Source organism: Maniola jurtina, chromosome 27, assembly GCF_905333055.1.
Source record: "Maniola jurtina chromosome 27, ilManJurt1.1, whole genome shotgun sequence".
Classification (NCBI taxonomy): domain Eukaryota; kingdom Metazoa; phylum Arthropoda; class Insecta; order Lepidoptera; family Nymphalidae; genus Maniola; species Maniola jurtina.
This window is the reverse complement of record NC_060055.1, coordinates 1,567,598-1,593,074: the sequence shown is the minus strand read 5'-3', so window position 1 is coordinate 1,593,074 and position 25,477 is coordinate 1,567,598. Positions and strand designations below refer to the sequence as shown.

Sequence of the window (25,477 nt, the reverse complement as noted above, 5' to 3'; positions counted from 1 at the left end):
TTTCCTGAGGTAGCAAGGAGCTATTAACCTATCAACGAGAAATATGGACTATAGGCATAACTCAAAGACTGTATTAAATACTAGCTGTGCTAGCGACTTCGTTCGCGTGGAATCAGTGCGCTTTATATAGCCACGGACGCTCAGGCGCGAGGCGTGTAGTACGTACTCTGTACGTTAAAAATGTTCGCCGTGATTCTTTAAATTGACATAACTTTTTTATTTATCAACCGATTGACATGAAATAAACACTAAATGTTAAGTGAAGCTTACTACAATATATTAGTGAAAATCGTATCAAAATCGAATAAGCCGTTTCTGATATTAGCGTGCACAAACACACAGACAAACAGACAAAAAAAAAATAATTACAATTTCGGGTTCGGCATCGATATAATAACAACCCCTGCTACTTTTTTTAATATATTTCCACTGTACAGACACCACTTTTCTACAATTTTATTATATGTATAGATTGCTTTAACGGTGAAGGGGTGAAGGTAAACATCGTGAGGAAACTTGAATGCTTCTGTGATAACTGAAATACATACAAAGCGGTCGTTGTGGGAAGATTACTATTCTAAAATTTGGTTTCACAGAAATTACTCAGTTTCGCCTAACTTATTTATTCGCAGGGGAAAATAAAACAAATGTCTTGGCACCCACCGAGATTACAGGAATGCTACGTTCTTGGATATCGTGTGATTTCATAATAGCGATATTTTTACCCGACTGCGGAAAAGCCAAAAGGAAGGGTTATGATTTTAGCAGTCAATCACACTTCACATCACACTAATCACACTAATATTATAAAGGCGAAAGTTTGTGTGTATGTGTGTGTGTGTGTAAGTTTGTTACTCCTTCACGCAACACTAATATCATAAAGGCGAAAGTTTGTGTGTATGTGTGTGTGTGGGTGTGTGTATGTTTGTTACTCCTTCACGCAAAAACTACGGATTTGGCATGGAGATAGATAATATCCTGGATTAGCACATATGCCACTTTTTATCCCGGAAAATCAGAGTTCCCACGGGATTTCGAAAAACCTAAATCCACGCGGGCGAAGTCGCGGGCATCGGCTAGTATGTACATAATACGTACCTATCCAAATTCTGTGTATTCCACCGTAGTGCATAAACTACTGGGCCGATTTTGATGAATGAGTTGTCAATTGATTCGTTGTAAAGGTCCGGGTGACATAGGCTATTATTTTATACGAAAAAATTGACCTAACGGATGTTACAACAGAAGAGGTCTCCGTATTTTTTTGCTATTGTATCGAGTGGGATGTCAAATGAAAGAGGAGAAAATTCTGAGCTCATGAATATAAATGTACAACAACACTCAAACATGTATTAAAGTTAAAGGCTATTTTAATAAATGTTTATTATATATTATAACATTATATCTACTTAGTTTTTTTTCATAATTACTGTCTATATTTGCTGCACCTATTCTACTCCCTTTACAACCTCTCGCACTGCCAAGGGTCACTGGTAGAGATCTCTTATAGAGATAAGTGCTGCCCTGTCCACTTTTTCTTTATTTTTATTGTTACAAACTTTGCATCATTACTTACTTAAATTTTTTACTTTCTGGTACAAATAAAAAAAAATATATATATATATATATATATACCTACTTAGCAAGCGACAAAAAAAACAATTTTACTCTTATATTTCAACGTTTATCGACATTAGACGTTTATTAGACGATCGCAGTCGGGTTTTAGTTTTCAACTTTATCTTGTAGTTATTTATTCTGTTTATCATAGACTAGAGGATGCCCGCGACTTCGTCCGCGTGGATTTAGGTTTTTAAAGATCCCATTGGAACTACATATTTGATTTTCCGGGATAAAAAGTAGCTTATGTCCGTCCCCGGGATGTAAGCTAACCCCGTACCAAATTTCGTTAGAATTGGTTAAACTGTTGGGCCGTGAAGAGGTAGCAGACAGACAGACAGACAGACAGACAGATAGACAGACAGACAGACACACTTTCGCATTTATAATATTAGTATGGATAGTTACTTAGCGGGCGATGGAGAAAGCTTTTTTTTCTCGTCTATGGAGAAAGCTTCACTGGCAGTTTCTCCGACCACCTCCCTGGCGCGCTGTGGTCTTACTAGTGGGAGGTCCCGGGTTCAATTCTCGGCAGGGGTTTTACAATTTTATGATTTCTGGTCTGGTCTGGTGGGAGGCTTCGGCCGTGGCTAGTTACCACCCTACCGGCAATGCCGTGCCGCCAAGCATTTAAACGTTCCGGAACGTAGAAACCAAAGAGGTATTAGCCCGTTTCCATCTTAGACTGCATCTTCACTTACAACCAGGTGAGAATGCAGTCAACTGCATCTGAATTTAAAAAAAAAACAGATACATTGCATCCCGGAAGTAGGTACAGCAGACGGAGGAACGGTCATTTGTTGCATTTTTTTTTTTTATTCATTACTGGCAAGCGCTTGACCACAATCACACCTAATAGAAAGTGATGATGTGCATGGCATAGTAATTTTTTTTAATATATTTAAAAAAAAAGAATATTAGCCATGCTAATTGTACAGGTATTTGATGTATATATAGTAGCGCCGTGTTCTCTACCAGGGTAGTAATAAAAACAAAAGAAATGAACACTAAAAAAATATATATTATAATTCACTATTTAAAGTTACAATTTCTTTGGAAACAACAACACGCTACAAGAGGCTAGGGGCAACTAACGAATTACGCTACGTCGTGGCACGCGTAGCCTCTAAAATGATTACTCGCTAGTGCCTCTACATCACACCACCCCAAATTTTTATCTTAATAAAAATTAAACAAATACAAATTTCCGCAACCTTAATTTTATTTCACAATATTCGTTCTTCATTTTTCGACAACCCTAGCAATGTTTCCGATCCGCTTACCCAACAAATCATAATTTAAACACGTCACCCAGTTACAGTGTTCCTTTGATTCGATGCATGGTACATCTCTTAACACATTATACTTGAGATAAGTCACTACAACTTGAGGGGGTGGCGACGGGGTCGCTGTGGCAAGTCCACTTACAATTGTTGCTATGCCCGCGCCATCCAGCCTACGTAGCACTCAACACTTCGAATGTTGGTTACATTACATTTTACATTTACACACTATCCAATAAACTATAACAATCGTCAACCACTCTAACACTCTCAATAATAAGGTTTAGTTATGACTTCTAATAAAAAATAATACATGAATAAAATAAAAAATAATATATGCGGATCGGGGCCATTTTACAATACTTATTTCGTAATACTTATTGCTTAATTGCTAGTTGATACTCAAATTATTCTACTGATACCTAACGGGCGTTTTGCTGACTCTCCCACTCCGAGTAGTACGGATTGTATGAGTCGGCAAAACGTCATCGTCGCTAAATCTACATTTTTTCTTACATGTCGTTTCACCCGGTGTTTGTCGTGGACTTTCGATATCCAGGACAAAAGCCGGTTTCAATCTGTCAATTGAAATAAGTGCTTGTCTATTGGGTAACTGTACTAAGTATGCTTTTTCCAACCGCTTTATGACGTCATAGGGACCGTCATACGGTGGTTGTAGACACTTACGCATTACATCGTTTCTAACAAAAACTTTTTTACAGTCTTTTAAGGCAGGGTGCACAAAAATAGTCCGAGAGTCTCTCTGTGTCTCGGGTTTTGGTCTTAAATTACTAATTACCTGTTTCAACTGCTTTAGGTACTCCTCACCGTCCGTTATCTTACTATCCGATGGTTCGAAAAATTCTCCAGGGAGCCTCAGAGTTCGCCCAAAGGTTAATTCCGCGGCACTTACCCCTGTGTCACTGCGTGGTGCTGCACGTAGTCCCATCATAATGGTGTGCATTTCTTCAACCCACGATCTATTGTCCTTTAATCTCGCCATTAAGGCGGCCTTAAAACTACGATGCCATCGTTCGATCATGCCATTACTCTGTGGATGGTACGGTGTCGTCCTAAACTTATGAACCCCTAAATATTTCATTAACTGTCTAAAGAGACTGCTTTCAAACTGCTTTCCCTGATCTGAGCTCAAATTAATAAAACACCCATGTCTAGTAATCCATCCTTCATACACGAGTTTGGCTACTGTCTTCGCACAAATATCTTTAATTGGAAATGCTTCCGGCCAACCCGTTTCTCTATCTATCATTGTAAGACAATACCTGTAGCCTTCCTCTGAAATAGTGAATGGGCCTGTAATGTCAATGTGTAAATGACACATTCTATCTACTTTTGCAAATTGCCCTAAAGGTGACATAGTGTGTCTGTGAACCTTTGCTTTTTGACACTCTATGCACGACCTAGCCCAAATACCTATATCTTTATTCATCCCAGGCCAAAAATAATTATTAGTTACCATTTTCCTTGTTGTTCTAATGCCAGGATGGCTTAGGTTATGTATTGTTTCGTATGCGATACGCCTAAACTGTTTTGGTAAGTAAGGCCTAGCCTTATCGCCTCGCAAGTTACAAACAATGGGCTTATTTACACTCGGCAAGTCAATTTTTATTAGTCTCGTGTTACCGTTTTTTGTTCCTAGCAATTCTGTGAGCTCTTTGTCGTTCGCTTGCGCAATAGCCACTTCTGTGAAGTCAAGTACAGACGGGCACGAAATTGTTTCAACTCGCGATAACGCGTCCGCGGGCGCGTTCTCTTCGCCTTTTGTATAGCGTATATCCGTCGTGAACTCACTAATAAATAATAACTGACGGGTCCTTCGCGGCGTTTCTTTACTACTACTTAGCTTTTTAAACGCAAACGTTAACGGCTTATGATCTGTATACAAAATGAGATCTCTACCTTCGAACATGTTCCTAAAATATTGCACTGACAAATAAAGCGAAAGTAACTCCCTGTCGTAGGTACTGTACTTTTGTTGCGTGTCAGTCAATTTTTTTGAAAAATAACCTAACGGAACCCATTCGTTATTTACTCTTTGTTGCAATGTGCCTCCAACACAAGTATTTGACGCGTCTGCCATTATAGCAAGCACTTGACCTGTTATCGGATACGCTAACAAAGCAGCGTTCTGTAAATTCAACTTGCATTGTTCGAAAGCTTGAACAGCACTTTCTGTCCACACTATACTACTTTTGTCACGTTTCTTTGCTCCGTGAAGATACTTATTTAATTCAGCTTGATATTCGGCTGCCTGACGCAAATGACTTCTATAGAAATTTACCATGCCTAGAAATCTACGAAGTTCCTCTACCGTTTTCGGTCTGGGAAAGTCTACAATTGCTTGGACCTTGCTTGGCAACGGCCTTAAGCCACTGGCTGAGACCTCATGACCCAGAAACTCAACTTTATCCTGCGAAAATGCACACTTTGCTAAATTAATAGTTAGTCCAACTTGTTGTAATCTTTCAAAAACGGCCTCTAAATGTTTTTCGTGGAGCGAACTATTTTCGCTAGCTATTATTAAATCATCTAAGTATGAAAAAACAAATTCAGTTTTATAATTCGCACAATCCGGGTTATTTTGTTGAAAATTTGCCTCTAAATTCTGTAAGACATAATTATTCATGAAACGTTGAAACGTCTGTGCTGCGTTTCTTAAACCGAAAGACATACATGGCCATTCAAACAAACCAAAAGGTGTAATGATAGCTGTTTTCTCCACGTCATCCTCTGCTATCGGAATAAAGTGATACGCTCGGTTAATATCAATCCTGCTAAATACTTTCTTATCGGCTAAAATAAACGTAAAATCCTTTATGTGAGGAATTGGGTATCTATCAGGCTTCGTAATTGCATTCAGCGCTCTATAGTCTCCACACGGCCTTATATTACCATCTTTTTTAGGTACAACGTGTAGAGGACTCGCCCACGCACTCTTTGACGGGCGGCAAATACCCATTTCCTGCATAAGGCGAAATTCTTCTCTTACCTTTTTAAATCGGTCCGGCGGCAGCGGCCTTGGGCGCGCATGCACCGGAGGTCCTGAAGTCTCGATGTGGTGTCTTACGCTGTGACGTGGTGGTTCTTTGAACGTCGCTGGCATTGTCAATTCTGGAAACCTACTTAGAAGAGAATAACATGGATGCGACTCGGCTATAGTAAAAATAGATGAATGCTCCGAGTTTACTATAGTGGAAATTACATACATGTTAGTCTCCTGATCTAACAATCGTCTGTTTCTTAAGTCTACTAACAAATTATACTTAGCTAAAAAATCTGCTCCTAAAATGGGTTGTTTAACGTCGGCTATTACAAAAGTCCACTTAAACGCACGACGCAATCTTAAATTTAACACTAGAGTCTTTGTTCCGAAAGTTTGTATTTCACTACCATTCGCGGCATAAAGTTTGTATTTATTATTCATTGCACTGTCACACACTGATTTATAACTTTTAGGCAACACTGAAATGTTCGCACCTGTGTCTATTAAATAACGTATGCCATTGTCTTTATCCGTAATACATAAACGGTGGTTCCCAAATTCGATGCAGGTACCCACCGGTTCCACCTGCATCTCCACTAGTTTTCCTGCTGCTTATTCCAGGTGCACGGCTGTTCGCAGCGATTAGCTCTCTGCCTGTATCTAAAATGATGCACGCAGAGCCAGTCCGGGCTATCCGGGGTACGTCTGGATCTGTTTTCCTCTCGTCCTCGGGAACGCGAACGACCACGGAAACCTCCGCGACCTCGCCTGCCTCGCCAACTGTGGCTGGACCTGTCCAGCTGGTCCAACCTCGCATGGATCCTGGCTATTTCAGCTGCCATAGACGAAGTTCCGGGTACCGCCTCCTTAACTGCCACTTCTGCTACCGGTTGGGACTTCATAGTTTCCATTACTTTGTCAGCAATCACGGCTAGTCTATCTAGATCTTTGGCTTCTGTCGCAGCCAGAACGCCTCGTGCTGCTGCTGGTAGCAGATTCTGCCATAAAACGCTTAGGGTCTCATTATTAATTTTACCCCTGGCCAGATCCTGCATTTTCCGGAGGAGGTGGCTGGGTTTCTGATCACCCAGTTCCATCTCTCCGATGAGCTTCTGTATCTGGCGGTTCTCCGACTCTTCATATATGTTCAGCAACCTTTCTTTAAGTACCTCGTACTTACTCTCCTCCGGAGGATTGATGAGGATGTCCGTCACCTGTTGTATGACATCCTTTCCTAGCTTCGATACCACAATGTTATACTTGGATGCGTCTCCTTGTTTTTGTGGTGCCAGTATTGCTTCCAGCTGGATAAACCAGACCCTAGGTTGGTCGGTCCAAAACTCCGGGATCTTCGATGTGATAGATATCGACGCTAAATACGTGTCTTCATCCTTCACTACTGTCGTAGGTTGCGCCATTTTTAAAGTTTTTTAGTTTTTCACTTCCTTACACGTGTTAATTTGAGTTGCCCTAGCTTACGTTACGTTACTATTTTAATAAAATTAACACGCGCTACCCTGGTAGTTCAAAGTCCGAGTCACCAATGTACAGGTATTTGATGTATATATAGTAGCGCCGTGTTCTCTACCAGGGTAGTAATAAAAACAAAAGAAATGAACACTAAAAAAATATATATTATAATTCACTATTTAAAGTTACAATTTCTTTGGAAACAACAACACGCTACAAGAGGCTAGGGGCAACTAACGAATTACGCTACGTCGTGGCACGCGTAGCCTCTAAAATGATTACTCGCTAGTGCCTCTACACTAATCATGACTAGTATTCCCCTTTCCCCTCCAATTAAGCGTTAAGCTTGTGCCAGGAGTGGGTACGACAATAGTGCAACGGGTGGGGTTTGAACCGCCGACCTTTCGGAATTCAGTCCGCTCCTCAACCGTTGAGCTATCGAGGCTTAATTAAAGACCAGGAGTGACATTTTGACGAAATTCGGTTCAGATAGCTTGCATCCCGAAGGACGACAGTTGCTTTTTATCCCGGAAAATCAGAGTTCTCGCGGGATTTTCAGAAACCTAGATCCACGCGGACAAAGTCGCGGGCATTAGGGTTCAGCCAGTTGACAAATAAAGGTTTGTTTTTCGTGAAACTACGATTCCTAGAACGGAAATTAAAACTCAGTTCTGAGGCAAAATAAAAAACCTTCATTATAATTGTATGAATGAAATGGATCAATCAATGAATGAAATAGAACCCTTTATTGTATACTAAGCACAAAAAACGGTTAAGTGCGAGTCGGATTTGCACACGAAGGGTTCCACATCATTGTACCTACGAATCCCTAAAAAATTAAATATTTCTTTGTTAATGTAAGCACAAATTCACGGTTTTCGGGTTTTTCCCTTTGGGTACTTGTGAATCTCTTATGAAATTTGGCAGGTAGGTAGGTTTCATAGCACAAGTAAAGGGAAAAAATCCAAAAACTCTAAATTTGTGGTTACATCACAAAAAAAAATGTCTTCATAAATTAGTACATATTTTCATTTTTCAAAGTACGTACAAAGTGGGGTATCATATGAAAGGGCTTTACATGTACATTGTACACTCTAAAAAAGATTACTATTTATTAACCCCCGACCCAAAAAGAGGGGTGTTATAAGTTTGACGTGTGTATCTATGTATCTGTGTATCTGTGTATCTGTCTGTGGCATCGTAGCTCCTAAACTAATGAACCGATTTGAATTTAGTTTTTGTTGTTTGAAAGGTGGTTTGATCGAGAGTGTTCTTAGCTATAATCCAAGAAAATCGGTTCAGCCGTTTGAAATTTATCAGCTTTTTTCTAGTTACTGTAACCTTCACTTGTCGGGGGTGTTATAAATTTTTAATTTACACTTGTTTATATGCATAATAGTTTTTGATTTATCGTGCAAAATGTCGGAAAAATACGCGCGTACGGAACCCTCGGTGCGCGAGTCTGACTCATACTTGACCGGTTTTTCCTCAAGGAAGGTACGGAACCATAAACAAGTGGATTTCTGTTCTGGTCTTTTAAAAGTACTTTTAAAACACCAGAACGGTAAGTTTTAAAGGTACGATTGACGCGCGCCGGCTACACAATTCGCGATATGACGAATCATTAGCCGAATCCCGATAGTGTAGCCTTACCTTTAGCCTATAAATAAATTTGTGACGTTACATCTCTGGCCCACTGACCTATCGCAAAATTATACGCACACCCACTACGCAATGGACGATAAATATGCGACAACTGTTTATACTTGGACGATGCTCATAATAAAAGAGTAAAAATAACATAGAATGGATGAATCAGTTTACCTATTCAGTGTTTTTAACCCCCGACCCAAAAAGAGGGGTGTTATAAGTTTCACGTGTGTATCTGTGTATCTATCTGTGGCATCGTAGCTCCTAGACTATTGAACCGATTTTAATTTAGTTTTTTTTGTTTGAAAGGTGGCTTGATCGAGTGTTCTTAGCTATAATCCAAGAAAATCGGTTCAGCCGTTTGAAAGTTATCAGCTCTTTTCTAGTTACTGTAACCTTCACTTGTCGGGGGTGTTATAAATTTTTAATTTACACTTGTTAACGATATATCTGGGATATATCTGGCGGAGTGGTGAATGTTGTATTTATAAGGTTCTGGGTTCGCTTGCCGACTATGGCCTGAGACAATTTGGGAACACAAAATACTAAAGGAAAAGCTGATTGACTGACTGACTAACTGATCTATGGACGCACAGCTCAAACTATTGGACGGATCATAGAGATAGTATCTAGTATGTCTATGGGACGGATCGGGCTGAAATTTGGCATGCAGATAGCTATTATGACGTAGACATCCACTAAGAAAGAATTTTTGAAAATTCATCATTATCTGCATGCTAAATTTCAGCCCGATCCGTCCAGTAGTTTGAGCTGTGCGTTGATAGATCAGTCAGTCAGTCAGTCACCTTTTCGTTTTGTATATTTTTTTAACCCCCGACCCAAAAAGAGGGGTGTTACAAGTTTGACGTGTGTAATATTGTATATCAAATCTTTGAAAAGAGCAACCGCCGAGTTTCTTGCTGGTTCTTCTCGGTAGGAAAGGCATTCCGAACCAGTGGCAGATGCTTTTGACGATTCGAAAGAACTTGTAAAAGTCTAATTGAATAAAAACATTTTGAATTTGAATTTGAATTTGAATTTGTATCTGTGTGTCTGTGTATCTGTCTGTGGCATCGTAGCGCCTAAACGAATGAACTGATTTTAATTTACTTTTTTTTGTTTGAAAGGTGGCTTGATCGAGAGTGTTCTTAGCTATAATCCAAAAAAATTGGTTCAGCCGTTTAAGAGTTATCAGCTCTTTTCTAGTTTTCTTGTAGAAAAGAAGGTTAGATAACCGTTAGGTTCATAATATTATGTCAATTGACAAATGTCAAGCTGTCAAGATGGACGTTGCCTAAATACATAATTATTTATTTGAAAATGATGTTTTGGAAAACTCAGATACTTTGGATCGTAGAAGCGGAATAGTCCAAGAAAATCAGTTCAGCCGTTTGAAAGTTATCAGGTCTTTTCGGTCTTTTCTAGTTACTGTAACCTTCACTTGTCGGGGGTGTTATAAATTTTTAATTTACACTTGTTACTACATGATGCCCACGAATCCCGTGGGGAGTCTTTGATTTTTCGGGATAAAAAGTAGCTTATGCCCTGCCCTAGGATGTAAGCTAACTCTGTACCTTTCGTCAAAATCGGTTTAACTATTGGGCCGTGAAAAGCCAGCAGACAGACAGACAGATACACTTTCGCATTTATAATACAGTGGACCCCCGGTAATCCGACAAACGTTTTGCAGGACATTGTCGGACTATCGAATTTGTCGGATTATAGAGTACTGCCTAAGACCCCCTATAGTCCGGAATTTTGTACAAAAGAGTACCCTGTAATCCGACAAATTACAAATGCAATGATAAGATTCTATAATATGTATATACTCTGAAGTACAAATCATGCTTCTATGTATGTCAAAAGTAAATTCAATAATAATAGATATGTCGGATTACAGGGGGTGCCGGATTAGACAGGGGCCGGATTACCGGGGGTCCACTGTATTAGTATGGAGGTATGGACGTATCACACTAGGTAATATTATAAAGGAGAAAGTGTGTGTGTGTGTGTGTGTGTGTGTGTGTGTGTGTGTGTGTGTGTGTGTGTGTGTGTGTGTGTGTGTGTGTGTGTGTGTGTGTGTGTGTGTGTGTGTGTGTGTGTGTGTGTGTGTGTGTGTGTGTGTGTGTGTGTGTGTGTGTGTGTGTGTGTGTGTGTGTGTGTGTGTGTGTGTGTGTGTGTGTGTGTGTGTGTGTGTGTGTGTGTGTGTGTGTGTGTGTGTGTGTGTGTGTGTGTGTGTGTGTGTGTGTGTGTGTGTGTGTGTGTGTGTGTGTGTGTGTGTGTGTGTGTGTGTGTGTGTGTGTGTGTGTGTGTGTGTGTGTGTGTGTGTGTGTGTGTGTGTGTGTGTGTGTGTGTGTGTGTGTGTGTGTGTGTGTGTGTGTGTGTGTGTGTGTGTGTGTGTGTGTGTGTGTGTGTGTGTGTGTGTGTGTGTGTGTGTGTGTGTGTGTGTGTGTGTGTGTGTGTGTGTGTGTGTGTGTGTGTGTGTGTGTGTGTGTGTGTGTCATCCACGCGAACGAAGTCGCGGGTATCAGCTAGTGGATGATAAAAATTATACGTCTACGAGAGATGCAGTGAACTGATATTATGAAGCCATTTCTCTAACAGGATTTGAAGCGGTACATTATATCGCATGCTAACTACGAGACCAAGTTACACTAACTAGATTTCACTTCCACCATAAGGCCGCCTTTTTACCAGAGATGGATCCATACTAATATTATAAAAGCGAAAGTGTGTCTGTATTTCTGTCTATCTGCTACCTTTTCACGGCCCAACAGTGTAACCGATTCTGACGGAATTTGGTGCAAGGCTAGCTAGTCCCGGGGACGGACATAGGCTACTTTTTATCCCGGAAAATCAAAGAGTTCCCACGGGATTCCTAAAGTCCCATCCGCTTAACCGATTTGTATGAAAGGTACCAAGGTAGCTTGCATCCCTGTAATTGACATAGGCATTGACATGACATAGGCATTTTATCCCGTAAAATCAAACAGTTCCCACCGGTTCTATAAAAATCTAAATCCACGCGGACGAAGTCGCGGGCATCCTGTAGTAACTTTATAAACTTTATTTAGGCTTGGAATAGGTACTCTTCCGCGATCTGTGATTCCTATCAATTACAATCTTTAAAACAAGAGTGAATAGCATCGTCTAGGTAAGTGCATCCCATCTTAGTGCACCATCACTTTCCATCAAGTGTGATTGTTGCCTATTAAATTTAAAAAAAAAAAATTAAGTCATTGCTACATTGCAGCAGACGAATAAACACTTTCACCACTAACTAGGATTAAATTGTTCTGTCGTAAAAATTTCATCTAAGGGGAATTCCCGAAATAAAGTATAATAAATAACAAAGATAAAGATAAAAATTGAACAGTTGCCAACTAAGATGACACAATACTAAGAAATTATAGCTTCTCTTATTTACACTTTAATTTTATTATTCATCTTTCTTTTTAACCCCCGACCCCAAAAGAGGGGTGTTATAAGTTTGACGTGTGTATCTGTGTATCTGTCTGTAGCATCGTAGCGCCTAAACGAATGAACCGATTTTAATTTACTTTTTTTTGTTTGAAAGGTGGCTCGATCGAGAGTGTTCTTAGCTATAATCCAAAAAAATTGGTTCAGCCGTTTAAGAGTTATCAGCTCTTTTCTAGTTTTCTTGTAGAAAAGAAGGTTAGATAACCGTTAGGTTCATAATATTATGTCAATAGACAAATGTCAAGCTGTCAAGATGGACGTTGCCTAGATACATAATTATTTATTTGAAAATGATGTTTTGGAAAACTCAGATACTTTGGATAGCTATAATCCTAGAAAATCAGTTCAGCCATTTGAAAGTTATCAGCTCTTTTCTAGTTACGGTAACCTTCACTTGTCGGGGGTGTTATAAATTTTTAATTTACACTTGTTATAGATTAGATATAGGTTCTTTGCAAACATATAGTTAAGAACCTGTAACGTGACTGGCTATGACAATCAGTCGATCCTTTGCTCTGTGATTGAAGAAAAAAACAACAGACAAACACACTTTCACATGTACAATATTAGTTAGTGATTTTATTGCAATATAATACTAATGCAGTCAACTTAAAACATAATATACAGTTGACTTTACTTTCTCTCCAGTTTGACTCTGAACTTTCTTTATCTAAAGTTTAATGCAAATATTTTAGATTAACATCATAATATTAATATTTTAGGTCAAAAGAGTTCAATGACTACACAGTTTTACTATATAAATTTTAGCATTTAGATAAAAGTAATAAAACAAAATTCACAAAATTCAAAAAAAAATTCAAAATATTTTTATTCAATTAAACTTTTACAAGTGCTTTTGAATGGTCCAAATGTTTCGGAATGCCGTTCCTACCAAGAAACAAAGTATGAAGTTTGCAGTCACTAGCTTAGCCTAGTTAGCCTAGATTAGTGGTTAAGACATTTGACTCCTAAGAATTTGGTAGGTCCAGAGTTCGATCTTGGGCATGCCTATAGCTTTTTAGTTATTACATTTTAAGCAAATAATATTACTTTCTTTAATGAAAGGACAACTTCTTAGGCACCCCTCCTCGTAGGAAGGGTGCCTAAGAAGTTGTCCATAATATTCTTAAAATGGTAAGTCTGTCAATCCACACCAAGCCTGAGAACAGCATGGTGGATTATGGTTTAAGACTCTTTATGGTCTAAAATTCACAAAAGTCATTCTCATTTTAGGAGGACACTCATGCTTTCATCATCACCATGGTCAACCCAGCACTGGTCTCCTCTCAGAATGGTAAGAGTTTGTACATAGACCACCACTCTAGCCAAGTGCGAATTAGCAGACTTCAAACACCTTTGAAAACATGGAGAACTCTCAAGGCATGCAGGTTTCCTCATGATATTTTCCTTCACCATTAAAACAAGTAATAATATTTTGATTGCTTAAAAAAGTTAGAACTAACATAAGTTAGTGAAAGTGTGTAAATAAGGTTGCTTATAATGACACCTTACTAATAACATTTAATCAGTATTTTCTAAGTAATTTCTGACACAGTTTTTTACTTATATTATATGCCAGGTCATTGAACAAATCTGTTAGCTAAACAGGTCAATGACTGATATGAGCAGAATAGATAATTTCAGAAATCAGGATACAAAGCTGGGGGTTAGACTTGCATGTATAATGCAAGCAAGCTTAGCATTGTATGCAAGGACGCTGTAGAAAGTGCTTGATGCATTATTAACTCCTTTCATTTCTTATGTCTATGTAAGTACCTTAATGGTACATATGTAAACATTGATAGAAAATACCACTATACAACGGTTCGAAAACCACTTGCATCATGTAATAATCGCCTCCAATTTATTCGTAATAGATCACATTTCCTAAAGTATAACTAATAACTACAGGTGCTTCTGTATACACTTTATTAAATTTATTGAAAGTCGTAGTTCGTATCAAGTAATATTTACGCGCGTAACATGTCATTAAATGATTATAAAACGATGAGCGTGGGTTTTTACCGATATGGCGAAGGTATAACACTACAGCAACGAAATCTAAGCCGTATTTTAGCCAATTGATACCTTTGAAACGACGATCCGGCATCCAAATAAAGACATTGAGAAATTAAATTACCACTGACCTGTTTACATAGAAATATTGACCGCCGGCGTCTCGGCGTAATCCCATTCAACAGTTTACGTAATAATAAACACAAACGACAACAAATACAGTTTATTTCACACAATAACCATTTGGTTTTTTTTACGATTTTTCTTTCCGTGACACTCGCGAAGCGCCCAGCCGCTCGAGCGAAACGCATGTACCATAGACAATTTAAAAGTTTGAAAGACGACTTGCTCAACAACAGATTATAAATTATCATTTAAAAATAAGAAAACTTAAAAGCAGTAACAAAACGTAAAAATTGTGTTTCGTTGTTTATTTAACATTATAGCTTTGAAACTTGAAATTGAAGAATAGTTTATACAGATATTTTGAGTAAAATTTTCCTTGTAGACTTTAATAATGTTGTGGCTTTTTTATCGAACTAATTGTTGTCTGAAAGGAATGTAGGGCCATGTAGGGCAATAACAAAACGGTTAATTTTTACGCTGTATTTCACGCCATAGAGAAAATCATATAAGCTGTCAATGTCAAGCTGTAACTGTCAAAAAAAACATAACTTCAAATTACACAAAAAAATATTCACAAATCGATTGTTGAAAATTCTCCTGTTTTATTATCATTTAATGTAGAATTTATAAATGAAGTAGCAAGCAGCATTAATAGTTATTACAATTTTAAGTGCACAATGATCAAAGCGATTCTCGTGTTCAACAATCATGGGAAACCTAGGTTATCCAAGTTCTATCAATATTTCGTAAGTGAAAGTGTTTATTGATTTTATTAATCGTACCCGTCCCATTTATTAATTTATTATAATAGCTGAGCATCGCTGGCTTTGCTTGCGCCGAAAATACTTTCATAATGGAGGTTAACATTATAAAGATAACCTACATGTAAAATCTCTAGCTTCTGGATTCAATAAGTCATACGTTGTTATGACAAGCAATTTCTTCTTTTATATATTGAAAACCTTTTTTAAGAGTGGAAGATGTAGAAAAATTATCAATAACAATTATTATTGTTGATCACATTTAGAGCAGTCAAATGAACAAAGGACCTATTTTTAGACTTAAATTTATTGGCAATAAATAAAAAACTTCCCAGGCATCATCGTCAGCAAATCTAGTCCTATAAGACCATTGTGCCAGGGAAGTTGTCAAAACTTGATAATAATGGCTAGTCAACACTGTTTCAGAATGAAGACATGCAGCAGCAAATAATAAAGGAAACATTCCAGCTGGTGTCCAAAAGAGATGACAATGTTTGCAATTTCTTAGAAGGCGGCAGGTATGTTATTTTTTTTAAGAGAAATCTATTTCTGTTTCTTTGAATTTCTTTGTATTTTTTTTTCTCTCTCGTCTGGCTTTACAAAGATTAGCCAATGTCAAGTTTGTAGTTATTTGTAACAAGTAAGGAAAACTATACAAGTATGGACCCCGTCTGTGCCGGCGCTCGCCGACACACGCACTGCACCCCCTTAGAGCGCTTTCCAGTCAGTTTTAACAAAAAAAAAAAACACTCTAAAAAGGCAGAGCACGCCCGCCAGCTAACACCAACACAGACGAAGTCCTCTTTGTATTAGCTATATGGTATTTAAACTTTTTTACCTGATTACAGTCTATGTATGTATGTATGTTTGTTAGTCAAAGTCAAATCATTTGTTTGTATTTATGTTTGTTCCACCATAGCACCTAAACTACTGGTAATAATTTTCTGTTTCAGTCTTATAGGTGGTTCCGATTATAAGTTAATCTACAGGCACTATGCTACACTATATTTTGTGTTCTGTGTGGATTCTTCTGAAAGCGAACTTGGAATATTGGACCTTATACAGGTATATTCAAATGCTTTTTATAACAATATACATCATCATGTATCAATCCATTGCTGGCCCACTACTGAGTACGGGTCTCCTCTCAGAATAAGAAAAGTCTGTGCCATAGTGTGCCACCCTGCTAAGTGCGGATTGGCAAACTTCACACACCTTTGAGAACATTATGGAGAACTCTCAGGCATGCAGGTTTCTTCACGATATTTTCCTTCACTGTTAAAACAAGTGATATTTAATTGCTTAAAACACACATAACTCCGAAAAGTAAGTGAGAGTGTGCCAATAGAAAGCCAATATCTTCACCAATCCATACTATAATAATATTATAAATGCGAAAGTGTGTCTGTCTGTTTGTCTGCTACCTTTTCACGGTTCAACAGTTTAACTGATTTTGACAAAATTTGGTACAGAGTTAGCTTATATCCCGGCGATGCACATAGGCTACTTTTTATCCCGGAAAATCAAAGAGTTCCCATGGGATTCCTAAATAGCCATCTGCTTAACCGATTTGCATGAAATTTAGAACCGTGGTAGCTTGCGTCCCTGCAATTGATATAGGCAACTTTTTATCCCGGAAAATCAAATAGTTCCCATGGGATCCTTAAACACCGAAATCCACGCGGACGAAGTCGCGGGCATCCTCTAGTAAGCTATCATTTTTTTACCAATGCGTATAATAATAATGTGTGTATGTATAGATAGATAGATAAAATCATTATTGCATGCAATAACATAAAAAAGGAACACAACACAAAAAAAGGAAAACAAAAAAAAAAACAATTGTGTGCAAAGGCGGCCTTATTGCTTAAAGCAATAAATGTATGTATATTATATTGTATATACTTTATTGCACCACAAAAACAGAAATGACAGGTTACAAAAAAGAAAACTTTGAATGTAGAGACAAAAAGGTAGACCTATCACTAAATAGCGATCTCTTCCAAATAATATATTGCATACTATATAAACACTTCAAAAAAGAGATCAAAATAACATTTCTATGAATTTTTCAGGTATTTGTAGAGACACTGGACAAATGTTTCGAGAATGTGTGCGAATTGGACCTGATCTTCCATGCGGATGCTGCTCACCAAGTCCTGGATGAGTTGGTGATGGGCGGCATGGTTCTGCAGACCAACATGGCTGATATCCTCTGTCGGCTACAGGAACAAAACAAGATGCAAAAAGCTGAGGTAACTACTAAAAGAACAAGAATCCAAATGAATGAATGAATATACTTTTATTGTACACCACAAAATTAATACAGAAAAAATACATACAAATGTAAATAATGTAATACATACAAATGTAAAGTAATGTGAAATGTCTTATTGATTATGGTTAATTAATATGATATTTTACAGCTTAAATGACTTTACTACCAAGACATAACAGTTACTTTGTAAATGTCAAACTAATAACTTTGCCACTTTGCAAAATTCCGCGATTATTCTGTGGACTTTGCAATATTTCGCAAAGTTTCCTAATTTACAAATTTGAAAAGCGCTGCCCTACAGACCCACAAGATAGATCCTGTGCAGAAAGAATTGCAGAAACAAAATAAAATGCAGAAGGCTGAGGTAATTTTTTAACACTGCCTATGTTAAAAAACTTACCCAGCAGCGTCAGAAACTAGTAAACCATAAAAACTTCTCAAAGTTTTGCATGAAAGTATAATCTAAAAAAAAATTGGTTGTCTGTAAAGTCGGTTTACTGACGATAGTTGAACGTGACAACAAAGGCCGATTGTGCTTCTTTGTCACTCGTTCCGCGCTCTCGCTTGCACTTCAAGCCTTACATGGAACGCCTCAGAGCGAGGTAACGCCGCATGAGTCATGTTTTTTCGTGCGTGCAGCCGGCTCTATCGAATTATAAGACGTTGTCACGTCAAAAATCATAAGCTAGAAATAAAATCGGTCAAGTGCGAGTCGGACGCGCACACGAAGGGTTCCGTATCATCGTATTATTTTCGTTTTTTGTTAAATTTTCATGGTGGACCAACGATGGGGCAAGATGAATATTCTGCCGTCCTAACAAAGAGTGCAATAAGTCGAGTTTTTGGGCAAATTGACTTAAGACCATATCCGTAATAAGGAAAATGAGCTCTATATTTTCGCCTTAGACGTCTTTTTTGTATCTTCAGTAGTTTCGGTTCTGGTGGTTATCAAAACTGCAATATGTAATATTACGATTTGTAAGTAGCTAATCATAACCGCGAATATCTCGAAAGTAGTCGAAACCTAGTTATTGCTCTCTTCGTTAGGGTAATCAGGAAAATGAGCTCTATATTTTCGCCTTAGACGTCTTTTTTGTATCTTCAGTAGTTTCGGTTCTGGTGGTTATCAAAACTGCAATATGTAATATTACGATTTGTAAGTAGCTAATCATAACCGCGAATATCTCGAAAGTAGTCGAAACCTAGTTATTGCTCTCTTCGTTAGGGTAATCAGGAAAATGAGCTCTATATTTTCGCCTTAGACGTCTTTTTTGTATCTTCAGTAGTTTCGGTTCTGTTGGTTATCAAAACTGCAATATGTAATATTACGATTTGTAAGTAGCTAATCATAACCGCGAATATCTCGAAAGTAGTCGAAACCTAGTTATTGCTCTCTTCGTTAGGGTAATCAGGAAAATGAGCTCTATATTTTCGCCTTAGACGTCTTTTTTGTATCTTCAGTAGTTTCGGTTCTGTTGGTTATCAAAACTGCAATATGTAATATTACGATTTGTAAGTAGCTAATCATAACCGCGAATATCTCGAAAGTAGTCGAAACCTAGTTATTGCTCTCTTGGTTAGGACGGCAGTATTATTGAATGGTTTTGTTTCAGGCGGGTATATCGGCGGCCCCCGCTCGGGCGGTGTCAGCCGTCAAGAGCATGAACCTTCCGCAGCAACTACGAGACATGCGCCTGCCAGACCTGCCACAGGCTATTAAGGTACATTTCTTACTTTCTTCTCTATACTAATAATAAATAATAATAATCACACTAATATTATAAAGGAGAAAGTTTGTATGTGTGTGTGTGTGTGTGTTTGTGTGTATGTTTGTTACTCCTTCACGCAAAAACTACTGGACAGATTATGGAGATAGATTATACCCTGGATTAGCACATAGGCTACTTTTTATCCCGGAAAATCAAAGAGTTCCCACGGGAATTTTAAAAAACCTACATCCACGCGAACGAAGTCGCGGGTATCAGCTAGTAATAAATAAATCTTTTATTGTTTCACCATAAAATTACAACCAAGAATTAGGTTAAACCACTGATGCCTAAAATAAGTTGTACACTCGTGTTATAGGCATCAGTAATGTTTATTTTTAACCCCCAACCCAAAAAGAGGGGTGTTATAAGTTTGACGTGTGTATCTGTGTGTCTGTGTATCTGTGTATCTGTCTGTGGCACCGTAGCGCCTAAACTAATGAACCGGTTTTAATTTAGTTTTTTTTGTTTGAAAGGTGGCTTGATCGAGAGTGTTCTTAGCTATAATCCAAGAAAATCGATTCAGCCGTTTGAAAGTTAGCAGCTCTTTTCTGGTACTGTAACCTTCACTTGTCGGTGGTGTTATAAATTTTTAATTTACACTTGTTCTACATAATGTTGTTCTAGATCTAAAACTAAGCCAGATATCGATTTATCTCTTCATTAGCGTCGATTCTGATGATTTTCTTCGACTAAATTTAGAGTATCTGCATCTTTTCTTTTTAATATTGCTACTCTACAAAACTCAAGACTGGCGCCTAAAGGCACGAGGTTTGCCAGTTTTAAATTAAGTTTGTCTATCCTTTTCTTATTTTATTGGTAAGATAAAGATGCGTATGTACGCTAAAATTTAGTTGCCACCAGAATCAGTACCATTATTAGTCACAAATATGAATTGTTGTTATATTAATATTCATTGAACAATTTCTTAATTTTTCCAGGACCTGAAATTCTGACCGATACAACAGGCGTACCCCGCCTCTCCCGTCGCCATAGCAACCAACATCCTAAACACGATATACCCACAAAACGAGAAATACCAGAATCTTCAACGCACAGACACAGTTACCAACAAATTCTTCGGATCCGAGTCACTAAGCACCAAGTTTTCCGAAACGTTTTCCGAAAACTACCAACAGACGGAGGGGATCAATTTTCCGAATTATGAAACTCATAAGTCCGACGGTTACCAAGATTTGAGTGGCACAGTGGATTGCAACTACGCGGATCGGCGGAAAAGGAAGAAGAAGAAGAGTAAACATTGATTACTTTGTCACTTTGCATAATTCCGCAAAGTCTTAATTTGCAATAAGTCCCATTGAAGAGAAGTTTTGCCTTTGCATTTTTTGTTTCCATTATCATATACGATACTGCATAAATCACTATAGTTTGGTCAAGATTAACTCACAAATCCAACGGTTTTCAAGATCTGAGTAGTACTTACAGAATTACGCAAGTCAGCGAAAAAGAAAAGTAAACATTGACTACTTTGCATAATTCCGCAAAGTCGCTTAATTTGCAACAGGCCGCATTAAAAACTAGTGTCGTCTTTGCATAATTTCGTTCCATTAATAAGAATAACGATAAGTTAATTTAACTGAAACGATGAATTTCATTATGTGCTTTGCTCTATCTCGCATTAAAATTCCTAATTTGTAATAGTTCTCAAATCTCTATAAATGAACTTTTTTTTTTAACATTTCTGCCATGTTCCTCATAAGTTAGGTTCAAAAGAACTTGTAAAAGTCTAATTTAATAAAAATAATTTGAATTTGAGTTAGCAAATTCATCAGCTAATACTGATACATATCGTTTTTGCATAATTTCGTGTTCTAATTCATATGATATATTTTATAATAAACTAGAAAATGCCCGCGACTCCGTCCGCGTGGATTTAGGTTTTTTGAAAATCCCGTAGGAACTCTTTGATTTTCCGGTATGTAAGCTAACTCTGTACCTTTCATCAAAATCGGTTAAACTGTGTGGCCGTGAAAAGTCAAACAGACAGACACACACTTTCTTATTTATAATATGGATAAAATAATCATGAACTTCTTATTTTTACATTTTTTAAAATTAATTATGGATTACATAATATTTACTTTTCCGTTTCATTTCATTAACAAGTATAAATTAAAAATTTTCAACACCCCCGACCAGTGAAGGTTACAGTAACTAGAAAAGAGCTGATAATTTTCAAACGGCTGAACCGATTTTCTTGGACTATTCCGCGCCTACGATCCAAAGTATCTGAGTTTTCCAAAACATTATTTTCAAATAAATAATTATGTATATCTAGGCAACGTCCATCTTGACAGCTTGACATTTGTCAATTGGCACTTGAATATTATGAACCTAAGGGTTATCTAACCTTCTTTTCTACCAGAAAACTAGAAAAGAGCTGATAACTTTTAAACGGCTGAACCAATTTTTTTGGATTATAGCTAAAAACACTTTCGATCAAGCCACCTTTCTAACAAAAAAAACTAAATTGAAATCGGTTCATTCGTTTAGGCGCTACGATGCCACAGACAGATACACAGATACACAGATACACACGTCAAACTTATAACACCCCTCTTTTTGGGTCGGGGGTTAAAAAAAATAAACTCATGATTTTTGCAAAAATGTTTAAAATATCAAAATTAGATTAGGTATACTTTTTTTACTTTGAGTTTGTGTCTATTGTATAAAGAACATAAATAAATAAAAATCTAATTAAACGAGAGATTAAAAAAAATGCTACATTCCAAAATATTGCTAAAATAAAAAAGCTGTTAATTCGAGCTGTTTTTTGAATAAATTGCAAAAAAGCTTCCATCGAGCTTCTTAATAATTATACTTCAATGTATATTATAGTTTATAAGAAATATATTTTATGTTAAACTAATTGTTTGTTTCATTTTATAAACTCCTATAGGTTGAAAGATTTACAGAAAAAAATAATACTGTAATTATACAGTTCATGAGATACAGCCTGTTGACTGACAGACAGTGGAGGCTTAATAATGTAAGGTTCCGTTGGCAACGTTTGGGTGCAGAACCCTAAAAAGTGCCATCTGTTAATGTGTACAGAAATTACGTTTAAGTTGAGCAAGTTACACCGGTTATGAATAGCTGAATCAAATTGTATAAGCAGCGCCATCTATGATGCTTTAATCTAACAATTATATTTCTACTCAACAATAGATAGCAGCACATACTTTAAAAAAAGTTTCTACTACTCCTTGATAGATGGCGCTGTAACATGCAATATTTTTTAAAATTAAACTAAACTTATTAACTATTTTTATAACTTGACTTATTTTTTAAAACTTATATTTTTTTTTTAATTTATAATGATTTTGATAAGTTTTTTATTTTTTTTAATATTTAATACGCAATATTTTTAAACAATAAATTAAATCCATATAGTAAAACGCAAGTGCACCGCACTTTGAGCTTGCTAAATATTTGCCTAATAGGTATACAAACTTCCACATCTTTCTATTTTTTTTTTTAATTACCAAGTACCTTATCATAAGTATTTTTTGCCAGATAATGTTAATTGATTTGAAGAATAAATCCACTGTCATGTAAAACTACTGAGCACGGGTCTTACCTCAATGCTGCTATGGATGCGTTTGATATCCACCAATCATATTCATTGATGCACATAGCTTAGCACTGGTGGAAACGGATTCAACAAAATTTTAATTGGAAATCTCACATAGGAGCTGTGTGCAACAAGCTAAGGTCAATATTGGGAAAATTTTATCACCTAGACCGAGTTTTAAGTAAACATACAAAACTAGTAGTATACTATGCGTTAGCTGACTCAGTAATTAGTTATGGCTTGAGTATTTATGGCAGAACATTTAGTACCTATCTCACAGAAATTAAAAAAATACAAATTAGACTTTTAAAACATATTTTAATTTAATATTTTTATTAATAATAATATTTTTTTAATAATAAATTTAAAAAAAAAACTAAGATGTGTTTTTTATATGGAAGGATGCGTGCAATGGATGCGTGCTATGGATGCGTGCTATGGGCCGTCGCGAGTGGTGTAGCTATGTGCAGGCACGGCAGGACGCGTGAGCGCCTCTCTCCTCACCGCGCCGCTCTCACCGCTTCCCTACTATCGATACATCGCATAGCTCGAGCTGCGCATCTTTCTTACGCAGCTACTTTGCGGCGGCGCATCTTCCTCGCACAGCTACATAGCTTAGTATTGGTGGAAACGGTCACATATTTTCGTAGCATAGATTTCACATCTTCGTAGCATAGCATAAGCACATCTCTGGTGGAAAGGCACCCTTAATCTACTAAGCTGGCCAAATACGGATTGGCATACTTCACACAACTTTGAGAACATTATGGAGGACGTCGGCGTCTTATTTGATGGGTCCGAGGCATGCACATCTAATTCTTCGGAGTTAATATTATGTGCGTTTTAAGTAATTCCAAGTCAAAGTCAAAGTCAAAATCATTTATTCAAAGTAGGTACAATTGTACTCCTTTTGATGGTCGAAATTGTTTTTGTACGGTATAGTGGTGATAGTTAATTACGTAGCTTAAAACTAAAGCTACTTAAAGTAATTAAATATAAGTGATATTTAATTACTTTAAGTAGCTTTAACGGTGAAGGAAAACATCTGCATCGTGAGGAAACCTGCATGCCTGAGAGTTCTCAAAAGTGTGTGAAGTCTGCCAATCCGCAATTGGCCAGCGTGGTAGAAGCCTAAACACTTTTCATTCTAAAAGGAGACCCGTAGTGGGCCGTCGATGGGTTGTTCGTGATGATCAAATAAAAAGACCGGCCAAGTGCGAGTCAGACTCGCGCACCGAGGGTTCTGTACTCGGGTATTTTTTCCAACATTTTGCACGATAAATCAAAAATTATTATGCATAAAAATAAATAAAAATCTGTTTTAGAATGTACAGGTAAATCCCTTTCATATGATGATACCCCACTTGGTATAGTTTATCTTATTTTGAAAATTGAAAATACTAATTTTTTTTTTTTGGGATGTAACCACAAATTCACGGTTTTCGTATTTTTTCGTATACTTGTGCTATAACACCTAGCTACCTGCCTTTCATGATTCAGACACGGCAGACGCACAGACAGACAGACAGATAAGTGATTCTATAAGGCTTCTATTTTTCCTTTAGAGGTCCGGAAGCCTAAATAGGTAGGTACGTACCTAAGTAGGTATAAGTACCTACCCAGGTACTTATTACTTACGACATCTTAAACCACTACTTATTTCTCCAAAACCATCAATGTTATTATAAGGACAATCGGTCAACAATTTTGGTGACCACACACCACCAGGTGACTTCCGGCGCTTGACCACATGACCAGGTTTGACCACAACTTCTTATAATAAATACTAAGAAATTGATCAAAATGTATTATTTGGGTTTCTTTGTTTGGTTTAATAAGTAGGTAGGTACCAACATTGGTTTTTATTTCTAACTAGCCGATGCCCGCGACTTCGCCCGCGTGGATTTAGGTTTTTCGAAATCCCGTGGGAACTCTTTGATTTTCCGGGATGAAAAGTAGCCTATGTGCTAATCCAGGATATTATCTATCTCCATTCCAAATTTCAGCCAAATCCGTCCAGTAGTTTTTGCGTGAAGGAGTAACAAACATACACACACACACACACACACACATACAAACTTTCGCCTTTATAATATTAGTGTGATGTGATGTGACTAGCTGAGCCCCCCAACTTCGTCGGTTTCTCAAAATCCCGCAGGAACTCTTTGATTTTCCGGGATAAAGAGTAGCCTATGTGTTAATCCAGGGTATAATCTATCTCCGTTCCGAATTTCAGCCAAATCCGTCCAGTAGTTTTTGCGTGAAGGAGTAACAAACACACACATACACATACATACACACAATCTTTCGTCTTTATAATATTAGTGTGACTAGGTATAGTTTATGCTCGCGGCAGGGCACATAGTTCGAAACACCGATAGAAATTGGGGTCCCAAGGTTTTTTTTTTTTTTTAATTAAGTATATAGA

At 37.4% G+C, this 25,477-nt stretch overlaps 2 protein-coding genes and 1 long non-coding RNA gene across 4 annotated transcripts in view; 2 read left to right on the top strand and 1 right to left on the bottom strand.

Annotated features, from left to right (window-relative positions):
• The window catches only part of LOC123879241 (zinc transporter foi), a 66,918-nt gene extending 52,087 nt beyond the window's left edge, over nucleotides 1–14,831 (bottom strand). Inside the window, exon 1 of the mRNA XM_045926869.1 lies at nucleotides 14,655–14,831. The gene's annotated coding sequence lies outside the window, so the exon portion shown is untranslated. The remainder of the gene's footprint in view (nucleotides 1–14,654) is intronic.
• A 348-nt stretch (nucleotides 14,832–15,179) lies between these two features.
• LOC123879263 (AP-3 complex subunit sigma-2) lies at nucleotides 15,180–21,397 on the top strand. 2 transcript variants are annotated; one of them, XM_045926918.1, is made up of 6 exons: nucleotides 15,180–15,395; nucleotides 15,837–15,928; nucleotides 16,364–16,475; nucleotides 17,486–17,665; nucleotides 19,302–19,409; nucleotides 20,423–21,397. In XM_045926918.1, exons 1-6 carry the CDS (start codon nucleotides 15,327–15,329, stop codon nucleotides 20,717–20,719), a joined length of 858 nt encoding a protein of 285 aa, XP_045782874.1. In that variant the 5' UTR covers nucleotides 15,180–15,326; the 3' UTR covers nucleotides 20,720–21,397. The 2 variants fall into 2 exon arrangements, with proteins under 2 accessions (XP_045782874.1, XP_045782873.1); XM_045926917.1 differs by having other exon boundaries at nucleotides 15,183–15,395; nucleotides 20,396–20,553.
• Nucleotides 21,398–23,063: 1,666 nt separating this feature from the next.
• LOC123879278 lies at nucleotides 23,064–23,722 on the top strand. Its single transcript, XR_006798975.1, has 3 exons — nucleotides 23,064–23,075; nucleotides 23,185–23,189; nucleotides 23,502–23,722. It is a non-coding gene; the product is annotated as an uncharacterized LOC123879278 (long non-coding RNA).
• Nucleotides 23,723–25,477: the final 1,755 nt, after the last annotated feature.